The 19,072-nt window shown below is 33.5% G+C and overlaps 1 protein-coding gene across 1 annotated transcript; it reads right to left on the reverse strand.

Moving 5' to 3' along the window:
• Positions 1-1,461: 1,461 nt before the first annotated feature.
• Positions 1,462-12,375, reverse strand: LOC120088470 (coatomer subunit gamma-like). The gene is made up of 18 exons (XM_039045803.2): positions 12,153-12,375; positions 11,613-11,710; positions 11,457-11,507; positions 11,179-11,292; positions 10,886-11,086; positions 10,702-10,803; positions 7,147-7,254; positions 6,828-7,061; positions 6,328-6,578; positions 5,950-6,121; positions 5,701-5,856; positions 5,554-5,604; positions 4,222-4,362; positions 3,947-4,144; positions 3,735-3,866; positions 3,484-3,657; positions 2,768-3,007; positions 1,462-2,105 (listed from the first exon to the last, which is right to left on the reverse strand). Exons 1-18 carry the CDS (start codon positions 12,196-12,198, stop codon positions 1,911-1,913), a joined length of 2,664 nt encoding a protein of 887 aa, XP_038901731.1. The 5' UTR covers positions 12,199-12,375; the 3' UTR covers positions 1,462-1,910.
• Between the last annotated feature and the right edge of the window lie 6,697 nt (positions 12,376-19,072).

The following is a 19,072-nucleotide window of genomic DNA, read 5'->3' on the forward strand; positions in this document are numbered from 1 at the left end:
ATTTTTTTCCTAGACAATCCAAACAAACTCGAATTGTCCGCCTTTATATACTCTATCATCCCAAACACCAACATACATGTATAATAAACCCTAACTTATAATTTGACATAAGATGACCATAAAAAGCCATGAACCCGTTGATGATCTTTTTTTTGTGCATAGTACACTCATACATTCCATTAGTATGAAAGTATATTCTAATTTGTTGTTTGTATGAAACAATATTCTTTGTCTACCTTAAGAACAATGATTATATGTAAATAAATTGTAAAATATATGTGAAAGTTTCAAGTTTACATCTCAATTAAGTGTTGAAAATTTGGAAAAAGATATGTGCAATTGAAAAATTAAACAAAAAGTTAAGTAAACAAAAATAACCACTAGAAAATTATATTTTTTTATATTACAAAAACTATACCGGATACTCATAACTTCACAGATATCAATTCTAGACTTTATAATTCAATTCAGTGTCCCAAACGTCTTTATGTTTTGTTTTGATATAATGAATATTGAGATTGTGTAGTACTTTTCCCTTCGAATCTACCAGTGTTTCATCCAACTGCGAGCACTATATCTGATATTTCTCAATTATAAAAACGCCCACTTTAATCCAACTGGACTAATTGTGGATTAAAAAAAAACTGACTCTAAACTTTTATAGATATAAATGATTTATTCTTTGAACTTTATTTCTTAGTCATTGTAATTTCAAACTGGTAATAATTCAATCTCTGACAATTTAATTCTGGTATTTTTTAATAATTTATAGTGATTTTGCCCCTTGTAAAAAACATTTTTAGAATTTTATAAAATTGCTGGCACATTTACTCAATCAACTGATCGGTGATCAAAATTATTTATAAACTAAGACTTCATTACACAATAACAATAGAAGCTAAATTGTTATAAATTTCAGAGTATAGAGATTATATCGTTATTATCACTTATTAAAATTCAAGAAGTATAGCGTTACAAATTAAAGTTCAATGACCAAAGTGTTTTTTAACTTAGATTATTTTACCCACAATCAAATCCAGCATTTTTGGCCCGTTCTTGGAATTTTATTTTCCAGAAATATTGCAGTTATAATAAGTTTTGAAGAAAATATATTATTCTCCAAAATGAGAGGAAACTATATGGACAAGGGAATTAATCTTCTAATCTCAAAGTTCTTGATGTAGAACCACTTAGGTAGTAAATGCGTCAAATACTTGTAGCATAATCTGTCCATAAAGTATGAATTTAAGTTTAAAGAGTTATAAGTCGTGAGACCCACAGAATAAGAAATTATGTTTTTTTAGTCATGGGGCTCACGAACTCCTTCGATCAAACAAGTAGTGAATTTCACAACTCCCCAACTCCAACTCCTTGGACCAAGTACCTGAAAATCGACTTTCTTACAATCGAGAATATTATGCCAAATCTTATTTGGAACAGAAACCACTTGGCTGCGTATAATTCAAAGAGTAACTAAGTTCGGAACGAAATTTATTGAAGATTTGAAATGTACTTTTCTCAACAGTAAGGAAAAATGGTTTAATGGCAAGATATATTTGCGTTGTCTTACATATATTTGTGAAGCAAATTGATTGCTCCCCCCAACGAATGAAATCTGCCCCTTCCAGGTAACATATGACCTAAAAAGAGGATTAAAAAAATACGCTGACAAAGTAGAGGTTGGGTCATAATTAACACAGCAGGAGTTAAGTCTTCCCATGGACTGGACTATACTATATGATGCTTTAGCTGAAATATAATGGAGCTAAATAACACAGCTAAATGAAAAGTAAACCTGGAAGGCTAACGCCCAAAAATGAAGTGGTTTCATGGTTGATCTTTCTTAAACCGACAACCTTTGATCCACAGCAAGACTTGAGAAAGAATTTCCGACAAGGGACTGGACGGGCTTAGCCGCTGGAGATAATCTCGTGAATGAGATCACTGACTGTTTCGTCGTCCGATCTAACAACCAGCTTCATTGCAACCTCCCTTGAAGCATCGAGACCAAATGAGAGACGAGCGAGTACTCTCACATTTCCGATGAATATACCAGATAGTAAACATGTGTGTGACCGCAGATTGCTTGGGACAACTTCTGTACCCTGGGATACAATGAAACGAAGAGACAAAAAACAGAAATTACATCTTTGATAATTATTTTGTTTTCTACTTCTGAAAACTAAGTTTAGAATCACTACTTCTAATTATAGTTTTCTTGCTTTACTACCAACTTTTAAAACATGTTTTTCAAAAACCATAACATATTATAAAAACTAAGAAACGTAGTTTTTGAAATGTTGCTTAGCATCTACATATGCTTTTAAGAAACATGGAAAACTTACCAAAAAAGATTTGGGTGGAAACAAGCATATTTTTCAAAATCATAAAACCAAAAACAAAATGAGTGCCTTAATTACCAAAATTATCGAGCAAATGGATAGGTTGACTTCATCGGGCAGCAGAGGGAAAAGATATGAAACAAAAGGTAGGCCATGCCTTCGAATAGGTTCAACATTCATTTTTAACATTGACCCATAAAAAACACCCAAGTTGCTAATGTTGTTACCATGTAGCTAAAGCAGTTAATTGTCACCAGTTCAGAAAAACATCGTAAACAGAAAGGTCTTGAACCGCTAATAACAGTTCATTTTTTTAACTTGTTTTCCCAAATGTTTACACATTAATTGTACTGTTCAATTATTCAGAAGAGTTTCATAAGATGGAAATATTTATGCACGTACGACATAAATCCATATGCACATACCTCACAAGGCTGCATGCCTAGAAGGTCTATGACAGCATGCACAGCTTCAGCCAAGCTCCCTCTTGGACCTAATCCATATTCATCTACTCGTTCACCATCTTCACCCATGCTTTCCCATGCATTCCTGAAGTTAGACACTGCTACTTTCAACATGTAATCTGCTGCGACCACCTCAACATCCTCAAGCTGATATTCATCTTCAACACCATCATCCTCTGCCTCGCCAGTAGACGGATCAATCTTTTTCCAGAAAGTATAAAGGAGAAGGAAAAAGAAAAAGAAAGATGAATCAGTCTAGAAAGACCAAATAGAGAATAAGATATCCCGTGGTAGTTTATTTGAATGCTTAATTATTGATGAAAAAGTACATCTCCAAGGGCTTACGAGCATTAAATTCTCTCCATACAAATGTGATGTGGATGAAAAGAAGTTTTGAAGGAAGAGTCAACATTTGGACATATAACTACAAATAGCAGCAGAACATGGAAATTTGGTGTCTCAAAAACAAAAACGTTCATCTAACATCTGTACATTCATTCTTACAGTGAAATGCCATAATAGAACTCACAAATCCATCGATAACAAAGAACTAACAAAGACTTGCACAACAAAATGATTGAGCTTAAATGAGAGACTAAGCTTTGTTCAAAATTAATTAAAATACTTCACCAGAGAAGGATGCTGCACAATATGAGAAATACGGAAAAATTCCATACCTCTTTGACAATGAACTTCAACATATTTGAGAATTTTCCAACTGCAGCGACTCCATCTGGTTTCTCAAATGCCACAAAGGTTTGCCCAGGAGAATTGTAAGGAAGAGATTTGAGTGGCTTGGATACCACTTCCGAGAATTCCTCTGCTTCTGAGGCATCCACAATAACATTGACCTGCAGAGGTAGACAATATTATAAAAGCATTTTTCTGGGTGGTTCAACAAAAAGTTGCATTTGATTTTAGGCATTACATTTTCTAGTAGTTGCTCAGTAATTGTATTCGTGCAGTTATATTGAAAGACAACGTGTCTATCAAAAATATGCTTGACAACATTGACAGCATACTCTGTTTCTGCCTCTGTAAGCTCCAAAGATGCGGATGACTGCAAGGACAACAAAGAAGTTCCCAGAATAAAAACATGGCAGACTAGCATATAAGATTTTGTATGACTGATGAAAGAACCTTGAAAAGCTTCCCAAAGCCAGCAAACTCTTCAATGGAGCGAAGCATCTTTTCATAAGCATCAACGGAAGAAGCATGGGTAATGGGAGGAGCCCCAAGCCCATTTGATTTTTTACCACTGCCTTTCTTTTCAGCAAGTGGCTGGGATTTAATCTCCTTAGGTACAGAATCAAGATCAAAAGGTTCTTCAGAAGGTTCCTGTGCCCATATGCAATGAGGATGAGAGAGTGACTGTGGTAAACTAAATTTAAGAACACCAGGTTAAAACACCTTACATAATTTTTCAAACTGGTCTCTAGATTCCCCAGTGGCAAGTCTAGAGAGCCAAAAAGAATTTCTTGGGCGTCTTTCTCATTTTCAAGAATTGAACCATCTGCTCCAAGTGTCTTAAGATAAAGGGTTGCCCTATCACGAACCTGCGGCGAACAATTGGTCCATAGTTGCACATTTGTTCAGGGAAAAGACCAAGTTCATATTCTCAGAGAAATAGAAATAAGCAAAAGGAGTTCATTTCTGAAATCCAAACAAATAAGAAAAAGCAAAGCAATAGAACCACCATAACAATGATGATAGATACACAGCATCAACATTGAATGCAAAATTTGTAACAACAAGATATGATGATAAATGACTTAATAATGATCAAGGAATAGTATATCATGTAGGGATGTGCATTTTACCAACTGCATGTTCTCCCCTAATTTTCTTTTCTTTTTCTTTCATGTTTTTCAGTAATTAAGACTCAAATTTTTAACAAATGTTCGTGATAACTGGCTACTATACTATGCATAAACCAACATAACTACATATCATCAAGTCAGATATACGGATGGGCAAGCAGATGTTAGCTACAACCCTATCTTCAACTCTACTACTTAAAGAAAGTCTAACCCCTCATAGTTAGACAACTGAAAACTTGTAGACCTTATTTATGATCATTCCTATTGATTGCTCACAAAAGGAAGAGCTAACGAACTTCCCTTTATGATTGCAACTTTTTGGTGCCACCCATGAATAAGTCTAGAGTGCATTATGATTAGACTTAGCGAGGTTAACCAGGTTTAGTTCTGTTAAATACTTCAAGACATTCTAAACCAAAAACTGGATCTTAATTTTCATATAATTAGATAGTAGGGCTACGACTAGGTGAACAAAACTGGTTCAAATCATAGTACACCTTATGTGTGTTAAGAATATAGCGAATACTTTCTTTGTCTTCACTCTTTATCCTTCAACAAGCTCTTAGAGAAAGGCTATTATTCGTAGTGATCACTGGTCAACAACGGACTGACTGACAAAAACACTATTTTATTGCTCAAATCTCCCTTAAGGGGGTAATATTTCAATTAACTCATAGCTTAGAGCAACCCTTTGAGCTAGGGTCCATTTCAATTAACTTAGAGTCTGTTTGGTAGGAAATCTGAAAACAAAAATTTGAAAACAAGGGAATTAATGAAAACAAAGTTGTATTTTATGCTTTCAAATATCTGATTGGTAGTAGATTAAAAAATTAGATTCTAATTTTAAAAAATTATTTAAAATGTATTTGATACAATATTTATAAATAAAAAAACTAATTGTAGTTACCCGTTAAATAATAGACTCACCTCATCATCACTGTCAAAAAGGCATCGTCGAAGGAGAACATATATTCGGGGCTGTAACAGTTTTAGAAAATTTTCAATCAGTTTAGCACAGTAAAAAGTTAACGTGCACTTTCACTTTAATGGGAGTGAGTGGCACAGAAACAATACCTTCAATGAATCAACCATGACAGCAAACTTTGCCAAAGTGCTCACTGCACAGGCTCGAACAGTTGCATTCTCAAGATGTACACGATTATATATATAACGTATATACTTGCTAGGATCTGAGGCTTTGGGACCTTCAATTCCCAAAAAGTGAAGTATCTAATACAAGAAGAGCAAACTTATATACAACGTTAGAAGGAATAGAAGATCTAATTTCTCAACCAATTATCAAAATAATGATGGAAGATTCACCTGTGTAGAAAGATAAGTGAATTCGCAGTCCTCTATAAACTCACACAAATGAAGCAAACCATTTTCTTTTGCTTCAGGGATATCTCTAATAAGAATCACAATTGAATCAACTATCACCTTTTTGTACTCAAATCCACCTTCTTCTCGGAGAATGTTGCATAGGAAGTTCATCCTATGATAACAAAAACACAAACCACATTAGTAAGTGCATTGTGTAAAAAAAATGTAAATTACATACCGTAGGTATGCACCCAATAAATTATAATATTGTTTTTTTATATATAAGAAACTTGCGTGTATTACTATAGTGAAAAGAAAACAATCTAAGAGCAAAAAATGTAATATTCAAACACTAAATTATAAACAATATTTACTCACAGAGATCTGTACTTCAATGGGAACTTCAAACACAGGGATCTAATGGCATCCACAACTACAATTTTAAATTCATCAGCAATATCTGACATAAAATTTGTTATCTGCTTCATCAGGCGATCCACGCTTGACTCATTTCCAGTCTTTAGAAGTGTGGTTATTGCAAGAGTTGCAATGCTTCTGTTCTGATCTGAAATCAAACTCTCCATATCAATGTTACAGTTTGTGACAGCCATCGGATGTGTCATTGCCACCTGTAAAAGTACAAGTTTATTTGTGTACTGACGTCAAGAAGGTAGTAATAACAATGGAGTAGAAATACGAGAAAAACCCACATTAGATCCCATGATTAAATAAATTAAATAAGGGGCACACAAAAACAAAAGAAATAGTTCTCTTCCATATTTCCATCTGCCAAGTAAATTCATATTGCCTAACCATCTATTAAGAGAAAAAGAAACTAAACTTGTTACAGAAAACAGCATGACTCAAATGTACAGGACCTTGTTTAGAGTACGGATGGCAGCAAATCTCAGTACTGGCTTGGGAGAGTTTAAAAAGAGCTGAAGTACAGTAATTGCTGGAGTAACTTCTCTGCTTGTCACACCATTTAGTTCTGCAATAGCTCTGGCAGCCTCAAGGATGACCATCTCTGATTTGTGCCGCAGACAACTGTCGAGAAAATCATATAAAGGTCGGTCCCCAGTTTGACTATTAGCAGCTGACTCACTAGCAACCTGCAAAAGACTTCCATGACTTCCATTTATGCATTAACATAAAAGAGAAATTTGGTGCTAGGTATGACCCTATTCTGAAACCCACCTGACTGGCATAACGAACCAAAAGACATTGGGCCAGTGGAGAGCGAGCAGTGCCCCGTGTCAAGCTACTAACCAACTTGTTAACAGCTAGACGATCATTCTGACGAATCTGCAGTTTTGAAATATAATTTTTCATTATATATTTAAAATTCTAACCCAGAGATCAATAGTATCCATTATGCACACAAATATTAAATCATTACTATAATGTCCAATCTCAACAAATTTCATGCGCATCATACAGCTATCAAGAAACTTTCTCACCAGATCTCAGCCCATTTTTGTGTGGCATTGCTAGAGACAGAAATACATAACGATTACAAATCAAAAAAAAAAAAATAATAATAAATTGACGAACAGAGATATCCAGCAATATAGTAGGATTTACAACTGATGTTTGGAAAAAGAACAAAGTTTTTAGGCAAAAATTTGCAGACAAACTGTTAGCTCTCTATATCGAGCAAAATTGTGTAGAAATACTGGAATAGTTGCAGATTTGAAAAGAAGTTAATTTAAAACACTGGGTTGCTCGAGGATAATGAGGGTATTGATCTCTCAACAAAAACAGAGAGGGGCTGCCATCAGGACTGAAATGAGCTATCAAGGGTGATGAAAACAGCACGTTCTTCCATAGATTGATGTTTTATGGGCGAAGAATGAACACAATTGTGGAGATTCCTTTACATTCAAGAGCTAGTTGGGTCACTGACAGAGACAATGAAGCTGAGTGTTTGGATTTTTACTTGGGTTTGTACACAAAAAGGCAGAGGCATGGTCCACTACCAACCCTTGACTATAAGGATCCTATTATCCCCTAATAAACCACAGATTTTGAGGGATCCTTCTCAGACCAAGAAAGTTGGCATGGGGTTACGGATCTTGGTACTAATAAATCTCTAGGGCCCAATGGTTATACTTCTAAATTCTATAAAAAGATTTGGAACATTCTCATAGTCAATATCAAGAGGGTGTTCCAAGACTTATTTGAGAGTGTTATCATCAACAAGCCTAAATGACACAAATATTTTCCTTATTCCTAAGAGAAGTGATGTGAAAACCATGAGGAATTTTCAGGCCTATAAGTCTTGCATCTTGCCTCTACAAGATCATAGCTTGGTTGCTTTCAAAAAGGCTTAAGAAAGTTCTTCCATCCACTATCACAGATTACCAATCCACTTTTTTCAAAGGGAGACAAATTCTTGATGTCTCCCTTGTTGCAAATAAACTCATTGAGGAATACAAGATGATGGGAAGGAAGAAGGGGGTCATCACTAAGCTTGATATTGAGAAGGCTTTTGAAACGGTGGATTGAGACTTTCTCAATGACATTCTTAGGGCCAAAGGTTTTGGTCAAAAATGGAGGAGATGGATATGTGGTTGCATCTCTTTGGCAAACGTCTCGATCTTCATTAATGGGACACCAAGGGAAAAAATATTACCCTCTCGTGTCCATCGAAAAAAGGGCCCCCCCTATCTCCATTCTTATTCATCTTGGCTTTGGATGTATTGAGCCATATGATTACTTATGAGGCATCAATTGACATTGGAAATGGCAATTTATCCATAAATCACCTTCTCTTCGCCAGAGACATGATACACTATTCCTTCCCAGACCTAGTTTTTCTTACAAACTTATTCAACACCATTCACTCTTTTGAGATATATACGACTTGAGTATTAACCATCACAAATCTGAATTTTTAGGGTCAACAATGTTGACTACACTTGCTACTGATTTTGGGTGCGAATTGGGTGTTTGGCCAGCCACTTACTTAGGTCTGCCTCTAAATGGAAACCCTCAAACTGTATCCCATGGGGCCAATCATCGAGAGTATGGTTAGGAGGCTAAATAATTGGAAGGAATCTTATATCTCCAAAGTGAGCGGCGTACTCTTCTCCAAGTCACCCTTTACAATCTTCCTACCTATTGCCTCTCCCTCTTTTACCTATCATCCACGGCTTCTAGCACTAGTGAAAAGCACTTTCATAGATTTCTGTGGAATGAAAAACAGGAAAATGGCAAGATTCATCGCATTTATTGGCAAAAGGTAAAGCTCCCTAAATCTGATGGTGGCTTGGGCCTTCTGGGCATTATGTTGAAGAGCAAGGCCCTCATATCTAAATGAATTTGGTGATTCTACACTGAAAAAGCCACATTATGGACGAGGGTCATTGCAATCAAGTATGTCTCTACACATTTTGGTAATAAGCCAAGTTGTCATTAGCTCAATTACTCCAAGGATCCCTGAAAATAAATTTTGAGGCAGCAGGATTTAATACTTAAGAATTTGGCAATGGTTTCTCCACACTATTTCAATTTTTGGTCTGATACTTGGGTTGGTAACTCCCCACTCAAGCTGGTTTTTCATTGTACTTATGCTCTTTCCTTGGAGAAAGATGGTTCGGTAGTAGAATGTTGGAACATGGATGAAGGCTTTTGGGTTTTGGGATTTTGAAGCAACCTCACTAATGCTGAAATTGTTGAATGGGCTGGCCTGTCTTTTCTCCTACCAAACATGAATTGCCCTAATCATAAAGACCATTGGCTATGGAGACCTGACAACAAGAATGGTTTCTCCAAAAAATCTCTCTGTCACTCTTTATCTAAAAAAGGATTGCAGCCAGTCCAGTTGAAAGGGATCTTATCCTAAGAAGATAAAATTTTTCTTAAGGGAGCTTAGTCATGGCTCATTAGAATGGCTGATATTATCTAAAGAAAACCTCCATGACTCTGGTCGGCTCCCCATTTGCATGTCTTTCGCTATCAAAATTGTGAATTTGACTTGCATCTCTTTGTTCGTCCATGTGGTGAATCATTCTGTAAAGATTGTGGAGATAGGTCCATTGCTTTATGCCAGGCCCCAATGACTTTGCTGGACTTCATCCTTGTGGACCATCCATTCTACAAAGAAAAGGAAGTTCTTTGGCTAAATTTCACCAGAGCCTTCTTTTGCCTGTGGTGGTTGGAGCACGACCGACACATCTTCGACTATGCAATGGAATTTGATTCCTTGACAATGCGAAGGAATTTGATTCTTTATTACCATCTTACTTTTATTGCCCTCTCATGGTGGTAAACTTTTCCCTTATAGTCTCACATCTCTCTGTACTCATTGGAAATTCTTTTTGTAACTCCCATGGCGTATTGCCTTTTTGTGGTTTCATTTATTCAAGGAAATGAATTGACACTGTTTCTCATCAAAAAAAGAAAAGGGGAAAAAAACTGGGTTGCTTAAGAAGCCTAAATAAGTCATGGTTGGCGCAAATTTAATTTTAGTAAGAAAACTGCTAAAGCTATCAGGCTAATCACCACTCTAATATGCAGTATGAACACATCAAATATGAAAATAATTCTAAGTTGAAGCCTTTAATCTACAAATCAATAGCATTGGAAAAATGTGATAGATGAAATAAAATTAAAAACTCCTAGCCTGTTTGGATTGACTTTTATGTGCAAAAAAATATATTTTTAGGCACTTAGAAAGTCAATCCAAACATGCCCTCCGAATTCTAAGTAGTAAGCACATAATAAATTAGAATACTAAATTTGACATACCTGATGAAGCAAACCCAAGGCATGAAATTGCACAAGTGGTGCCCTTGACTGAACAGCTTCCTGGACCTCATTGCTCCATCGTTTCACAATCTCAGGATTGGTCTAAGTAACGAGACAAACATTGTTAAATAGAATTACCATGTAAAAAGGTTGTCTGTTACCATTAAACACAGCTAGATGATACCTGGAGTAAATGAATCCCACTAACTAAGGCTGCACTAGCAACCACTGGGTTTTTGTCCACAATTGCTTGTTTCAGATACCGCTCAATTTGGGTGAGTAGGGTACCGTCTGTAATTCTACAAAGTACACGTATAGCATTAGCACGGTACATATCATTCTTGCTGTTCATGTCCTTCATCAGGGAGCTTGTCACGATAATAACCTTCAATTATGAAAATTTAAGAATGGTCAGTTTGTATTTCTGCATTCACAATATACTGTAAACTCATGAAATAAAATCAAACAAGTACGAACATCATCAGAAGATGGAGAGAGCTCCTTTATCATTAAATAAACCATTCTCCTCAATTCTATATCTCTAGACTGGAAGAGCTTAGTCACACCAAAGAACACTTCTGTAGCTTCAACCTATAATAATTCAGAGATCAATAAGGATATAATGAGATACTAAAAATACACAAAGCAAAAACTCGTGTCTGTCTATACTCAATTCATTTGTAAGATGGAAAACATAATATGGGAAGAAAAACAACTAAAACGTTAATGAGCAATTGAAGTAGAGGCAACTTAACCTTTGTGAAGGTTTCACCTTGGTTGAGAAGATACAAAAGCTTCGTTATGACCTGAGTACCAGACATAAAAGCGATGAAAAGCAAAAACTAAACTAGGAAGAAATGAAAAATTGATGTCTAAAATATCAACCATTTCCATTGGTTCAAAACATATACCTGGGAGCATTTCCTCGTGTCTAGCTGAGGATCATTGAATACCCTTGCTTCCTGAAGAACAGTACCTTTCTCAATCCCCAAAAACGGAGAATATTCCTCTGAAAAGAAAAGAAAAAAAGAAATACCCAACCAGCATCAGAAGACAGTGGCAAAATGGGTATAGATCAACATGTAGAGATCAAAACATCAGAACGCAGGTAAATCCACCAAATTACAACCAGGAGCAGCATAACATTAACAATTCCATTCACATCAATAAAACAAACACATACATTTCAATTCACGCGCAAAGAAGACGAATACTACATCCAAAAAACTAAAGTAAGACTGAAATCCATAATACGATCAAGAGACTAGATCAACATGTAACTCTAAAATGACAAAATCAGTGAGATCTGCCAAAGTTCGACAATAGAAACACAAATTGCAGGTAAGAAAACCATGAAACTAATTCAAAATTTCCAAAAAAAACCAGATCGAATTCCGTAAGCACAATGAGAGATGGAAGTAATCGCAATCCAAAGAACAAGGAGTAAGCACCTTCGTCGTCGTAGTCGTCGTCCTTCTTGACAAGAGGCTGAGCCATGGCGGAAGAACCGGTGACAGATCGGAACGGAAGAGAGTTGCAGGGAAAATTCTCAAATGGGGAAGCTGAGGAAGTGAGATCCGAGAAGAAGAAGAAGAAGAAGAAGAAGAAGAAGACGGTAACGTAAGAGGGTGAAATGGGAAGAGGGGGAAATTGGCGGGTGTGTATAATATTTGCAAAGATAACCATTTTCTTTTACGACAAACTGTAAGGTAGATCCAATTACCCATTTTACCCCTCCAATTAACACGTGTCTTCCTCCAATTTTTCTTTTTTAAAAACAAAACTTTATGAATTAAAAATTAAAATTCAGTTTGTGTTACATTACATTATGTTTTTTCCCAACGTTATGAATTAATTTTGTAACCTTTATTGCTTAATTTTCTCTCTTTTTTTCTTTTAAAGTACTCATTAATTTTTCTAGTTTCATTTTTGTAATATATTTAGATTGCTAGCTTGAACCTAGTTTAACTTAGTATAAAACTTATAATATTGTTAATTCGATTTTCTCATTCCACACATTTAGATTATTTTTTGAAAAAATATATTTAAATTAATTTGAGCATAATTCAATTAGTTTAAGTATATGATCTTAAAATTAAAAGGTCATAACTTCTAGGATATTTGTAAGAGATAGAACAATAAGGAGAAAAAATCTAAAAATATAGTACATCTTTAAAATATTTGCAAATATGAAAGTATTAACTAATCAACTTTTGAATTTTTTTCTAATTTTCAATTTTGTCATCCCTTGTTTGCTATATGCCTTCTTGTTCATTTTCTTTTTTAATTTTTAATTTTCTTTCCTTTTCTCTATTTTTTTCTTTCCTTTCTTCCTTTTTTTTTTTGAAAAACTTTTTTTTCCTTTTTCCTTTGTCTAATTTTATTTTCTTTCTCCAGTTTTTTTTTATTTTTTTAAATTTTCTTTCTCCAATTTTTTATTTTTTTTATTTTCTTTTCATTTCTCTAAATTATTTTTATTATTTTTATTTTCTTTCATTTCTCAAGTTTTTGCTTCTATCTTTCCAATCTCCCCATCTCTCCAAACATTACATAATACATAAATACTATCAACGATATCATTTACATTGATAACAATAGAAAATATTACTGATAGTAACTATCAATGATATCCTTTATGATTATCAATGTAGAAGGATATCATTCTATACCTATATGCATCAATAACGACATACAAGCACACTATATGTATCAACAAATGAACCAAATATCCTGATTATTTAGAAACAAGTTGTTGGGTTGTATGTCCTAAAACTCGTAGTTTGCCATGTTAAACATATTATATTATCGTAAAGATGTTATTGACGTTTATTTAATAAAACTATTATTGAATATGTGAATTGCACTTGTAAAGTCTAAATCCAATAAACTAAAGATCTATGTGTATTATATGAGTACATGAACTTTATGTGGAAACATAAAAGTGGATCAAGTTTAGTAAATACCCAAAATGGTCTATAGTATACGAATAAGGCTGGATACCTTATTCTGGTAACATTATCGAATGCAGCCCACTCTGTAGTTGTTACAATCTTTTGTAAAGTGCTACAAACGAAGTGATCCTGATTCGTTTATGTATTGACATAAGGACTAGAGATGTCAAATTTTTCCACGAGGGACGGGGCTTGCGGGGATTCCCCGATTAAACGGGGAATGGGGGAGGGAGTGGGAGAAAAAAAAATTCCCCATGAGCTAAACAGGGTAGGGGACATGGAATGTATTCCCCACCCCCGCCCCCGCCCCTGTTCCGATTAGCTTCTACATATTTATTTAGTATAGTTATCTATGTTATGGTATTATTATTATTATATAAATATTACATTTAAATTTCAAATTTGATTACTTATTGGAAAAGATAATAAATATGTTTAAATTGAATATTTAAATTTAGATTATATATGTGCATAATTTGATTTATACTTATTTATTTTTACTAAAAAAATTAATTAGCTTTCTTTAAGCCAAAATTTGAGTAATTTATCTTTAAATTCAAATTATCATATAAAACTAACCATAATAAACAATTTAGTGATAAAGTTAATTATTTAATTAAAAAAATTCACATTAGTGATTTAAATTAATTGTTTTTTTACCAAAAAAAAGTAGCTAGAAAAAATTCCTCGTGGAAAACCCAATCCCTGCGAATTTTCCACGGGAATCCCCGCTCTAATCCCCATGTAGAATTTCACGGGATGAGAAATGAAATGAGGAGTGGGGATGGGGATTGGGAATGGCATCCCCGGCTCCGTCCCACTCTGTGGACATCTCTAATGAAAAGTGGGGACGTCCTACGCAATGAGTTTGCATAATGTCGGACCAAGAATTAAGTCACTCTTACTTTATAACATTGTTTACTGTTTAATACCGACTATTTCAAAGCGATGACCTAGGTAACTTGACTTTAATCCTGAGCTAACTATGAACTCCTGTTTATTCAGGATTATCCTTAAATTTTCATGGGTGAGGATTGGCTCAACAGCGCTAGCTCAATAAACTTTCCATATCAGGGGTAAGACCGGGCAAATAGCTGGGGAATTAATTCACTCATACCCACTTTTAGGGATAGTAGAGAGGTTGTTTCCTTAAGTGTTGACTCCGGGTCTTGAACAAGTGGCCCCACCCTCTCATTTGTCCGAGAGGGACTCGATTTAGTGATCGGATCACAAACAATTGTTCATTAGAGGAACAGAGAGACTTAAGGAGCAAGATGTAATCTCGAGGGTAAAACAACTTATGACCTAGCTGTTATTACGAACAACCAGTGAAAATGTTGACTTACTTATCATAGTTATATCAAATGGACACATAATATATATACAGTGAGGGGAGTGCAATTACAGGCTATAGTGGACAGTCCTGTTAGTTAATGGATGTTGATTAACTAGGTTAAAGAATTTGACCGGTTAGTCTCGGATCGTTGGAGCCCATGATCTGTAGGTCTATCGGGTCTCCTTACTAGCTCACTACAGACAAAATTGAAGAACTAAGTGAAGTAAAAATTTGAAATGTTCAAATCTGGGTATTAGAAAAAATTGTATTTTATATGAGATATAATAAATTAAATAATTAATTTATTAATTATTTTTTAAAGTATTCTTGAACATTAGCATGCAAGTGTTTTTTAAACTTGATTAATGTGATGAATCAAATTTAGATGTAAAAATAATTTAATATATGATATTAAATTTATTTTTAAATATTTTCTAAATTATGGAAATGTTTTTTCATAAAAATTGATTTATTTATTTTTTAAATTAGTTAGTGGAAAAATCCAAAAAGTGACATTTCCCAAGCTTAACACCTAAAGATTACATGTAGTGGTTTTTTAGGTGAAAAACATGCAAAATAGGATTTTGCATGAAATTTGTCTTTAGATAGTTTGATTTTTCAAATGTGTAAAAGACTAATGCTTCTTTGACTTTTCACTTGACTTTTCCATCAAAATCTATTTACTATCTAAATCCTTCAGTGGTATGGAGTCAGATGTTAGAAAATTCATTTCTAATAGATAATGCTACGAAGACTTTTCTAGAGTGAAATTCCATCGCCTTCACTAACAAAACGGTCCCACCACCGTGTTCTTCAACCGGAGAATAGTGAGGATTCTACAAAGGTTGTATTTTCCAACCTTTTATGCATGCTTATTCTTAGTTTTATTTAATTAGAACATTATCGATCCTTGTTTTCGTTGTGCATGTTGTTCTTTATGTTCCATCACAAGTTTAACATGATATCAAATTTAAACAACAAAAAATATCAAAACATTACCATCAATAGAATAATATCAGCAATAGTCACTATTTGGCTATCATTGATTGAAACATATCAGTAATAATAATTAATAGTCCATTTCTCAAATTGAAAGTTATAACTGAAAGCAACATCACTAATAACAACTATCAATAATAACAACTGATAACACATTTCTTGAATTGAAAGCTATCACTTATAGCAATTGATAACACATTTCTTAAATTGAAAGTTATCACTAATAGCAGTATCACTGATTGCAGCTATCAATAATAGCAACTAATAACACATTTCTCAAATTGAAAACTATAACTGATAGCAGCTATCAGTGATATTCATTGATAGTAGCAACCATTTCAAATTGAAAAGCTACCACTGATAGCAGCTATTAGTAATAGCTATTGATAACAACTATTGATGATAGCCACTGATAACACACTTCTCAAATTGAAAACTATCACTGATAGCAGCTATCAGCGATAACTTTTAATTTGAGAAAACCAGGAAGCAACGCACAAAATGGTGGCTAGGCGTGGGGTTTTTTATCTTTTACCATTTTTTGTTCTATATATGCAATTCTTTTATTCATGTAGGACATATTCTCTAATTTTGGGCTTAAATTCTATTTATGCAACTAACCCTAACTTCTAAGAGTGTGTTTGGCCCAAGGAGTTGGGAAGTTTAAAAGCCAGTTTGGGATTACTTTTGAAATCCTAAAAAGCTATTTTATGAGAATTTTAATCGCCTAGGGTGTTTGGTAAAACAACTTATTTATTAATTTACCCAAAATCAATTTTAAAATTGTTCTAACATGCAAAAGTTATTTGATGGGCTTCTAGATTTTAGTTTTCCTAAAAATTTAGTACCTTCCCTTACCCATCTCAAATTTTCATTTCATTATTTTATTTTATCACATTTATTCCAAAATTTAATTAGTTCAAATTCTTATAATTTTTTTAATTAAAAAAATGGTTACAATTCAAATCATATATATTTTAAAATAATTATATAATTAAATTACACTAATTTAGTATTAATTTTCCAAACATTTTAACCAGTTTTTTTAATTTAAAATTAAAATACCAAACACTCTTTTACTTCTATCAACAACTGATATTTTTCTAGAAGCACAACTACCAGAGATTGTTTTAAAAGCTACAACAATCCCAAATGAAGCCTAAGTATATGAACTTTAATCCTTGTTTGGCCCAAGAATTTGGTGAGTACCACTGACAAAAAAATATCAATTTTATATCTTATCAACCACTTACACAATGGGCCTCAAGAATTCATAACTCCCTAGATTTCATAACTTCTCACTCTTCAATATTCCACTCCTTACCCCAAACACCCCCTTAAACCAAACGAGGAGAAAAGTTTACAATTTCTTGGACCAAATACACTCTAAATGTCCAAACCTTGAGTGATATTAAACTCTTTAAAAATAAATCTACTTGTAAAAGTTACTCTTAGTTGATTAGTTAATCATTTTTTTCTGATTAAAGGTTATACTTTGGAGGAAAGAGTTTGGTGTCATCATGAAATTCTTTTCAAAGATATACTCTAGAGTAGGTTATAAAAAATATCTCTTAACTTTGTATTTTTAGTAAAAATATATATTTCTGAATTTCCAAAAGTTTCAACAATAATCTTAAACTTAAAAAAGAAAAAAGTTAAAAAAAAATATTCTTACCGTTAGTTTTGGATAAAAACCGTTCGTAATTTGTTAGAAAAGTACACTTGAATTTCAAAAGTTTAATAGTACCTCTAAACGTTATAAAAGTTCAAAAATACCCTTTATCATTTTATGTGGATAAAATTATTAATACCTCGTTTCATGAAATATCATTGAACTTTAAATTTTCATATTAATATTCTTAACCTTTTAAAAAAAGTTTAAAAATGCTCAACTGTTAGTATAGTGATTAATTTATTTGAGGTTATCTTGAGTTAGAAGAGAGCTAATTTTAAAACAACTTATATAAATACCCTCTTTTTTTCATATAGATATTCTCATTTTTCTCTCAGTTGACTAATTTGTACACCAATTTTTTTCTAGCAACCAGTTAAAAATCAAAACTTCAAGTTAAAACATAAAATCCCACAAAATCTCCAAGAGCAAAATCTCTTCTTAATACTTAGCAAAATGATAAATGATCACATACAAAAAGGACCAACAAAAGAATATCATATTCGGTTGAAGCTTCTTAACTGATCACACTAAATAGAGTAACTTAAATTGCAAAAATGTTCAACAAAGTATTTTTTGCTAAAAATATAGTAATGCACATTTTTTTTTCATCTCTCATACAAATTATTCTCAAAATTATGATCAGAATCTAAATGTGTCTCTATATCTCTATGTGCCTATCTTATTGTATATTAAACTCAAACGACACATTAACACACATTCAACTACTAACATATAACCTTGTCAAAACATTTAAGTCCTAAAAGGTCTCTTAGTGATTCTATTATTTTCTTTCTTCTTACTATAGTCTATATGCCTTAACTCAAGTGGGTAGTTTTTTTTTTTCTTTTCTTTATTCATATAAACAAATATTGAACAATTAACATGAAACAACATAATCAGTAACAAGAAGAGAATCAAGGGACAACCGAAACAAAGAAGGAGAATAAGAGGATATTAAAGAAGAAATGAGAGGAAAAAAATAGGGAAAACAAAGAAGTGTTAAAATGATAGATTAAAGTAGGGGAGAGAAAAGAAATGAGAGAGGGAAGTGATAGAGTGTAGATAAACTATAGGAGCATTTTTAACACCATTTTTTTTAAAGTAAGGGTAGTAATGCAACTTTTGAAAGTTTAGATATATTTTTTGTGACACCCTAGTCCTCAAAGTATTCCTTAGGTTGAGAAAAGAGCTTAGACTTAAAAGCCTTGGAAGGAAATGATTGGCTAAGTACCTAAACTATACCTCGATGAAAGGAAAATTTCTAAGTAGTGAAGGCATAAGAGGTTGGGGTAAAAAATTTGGCTAAGTATCTAAACTATGCTATGAGAATTGAATTCATATCATAGGAAAGAATGAGGAATGTTGCTTAAGTTCAACTCACAGCATAGGAACACTACCTTGGGTGCATAC

Source organism: Benincasa hispida, chromosome 10 (assembly GCF_027475165.1).
Source record: "Benincasa hispida cultivar pf3 chromosome 10, pf3_genome.v1.1, whole genome shotgun sequence".
Classification (NCBI taxonomy): Eukaryota; Viridiplantae; Streptophyta; class Magnoliopsida; order Cucurbitales; family Cucurbitaceae; genus Benincasa; species Benincasa hispida.

What these genes read in the sequence shown, in the direction of transcription:
- LOC120088470 (XM_039045803.2), bottom strand. Translation starts at nt 12,198, where the DNA reads ATGGCTCAGCCTCTTGTCAAGAAGGACGACGACTACGACGACGAAG. An exon ending in ACACGAGGAAATGCTCCCAG is followed by an intron (nt 11,508 to 11,612) that starts GTATATGTTTTG and finishes TCTGGTACTCAG; the next exon opens with GTCATAACGAAGCTTTTGTA. An exon ending in TCATGGTTGATTCATTGAAG is followed by an intron (nt 5,605 to 5,700) that starts GTATTGTTTCTG and finishes AAACTGTTACAG; the next exon opens with CCCCGAATATATGTTCTCCT.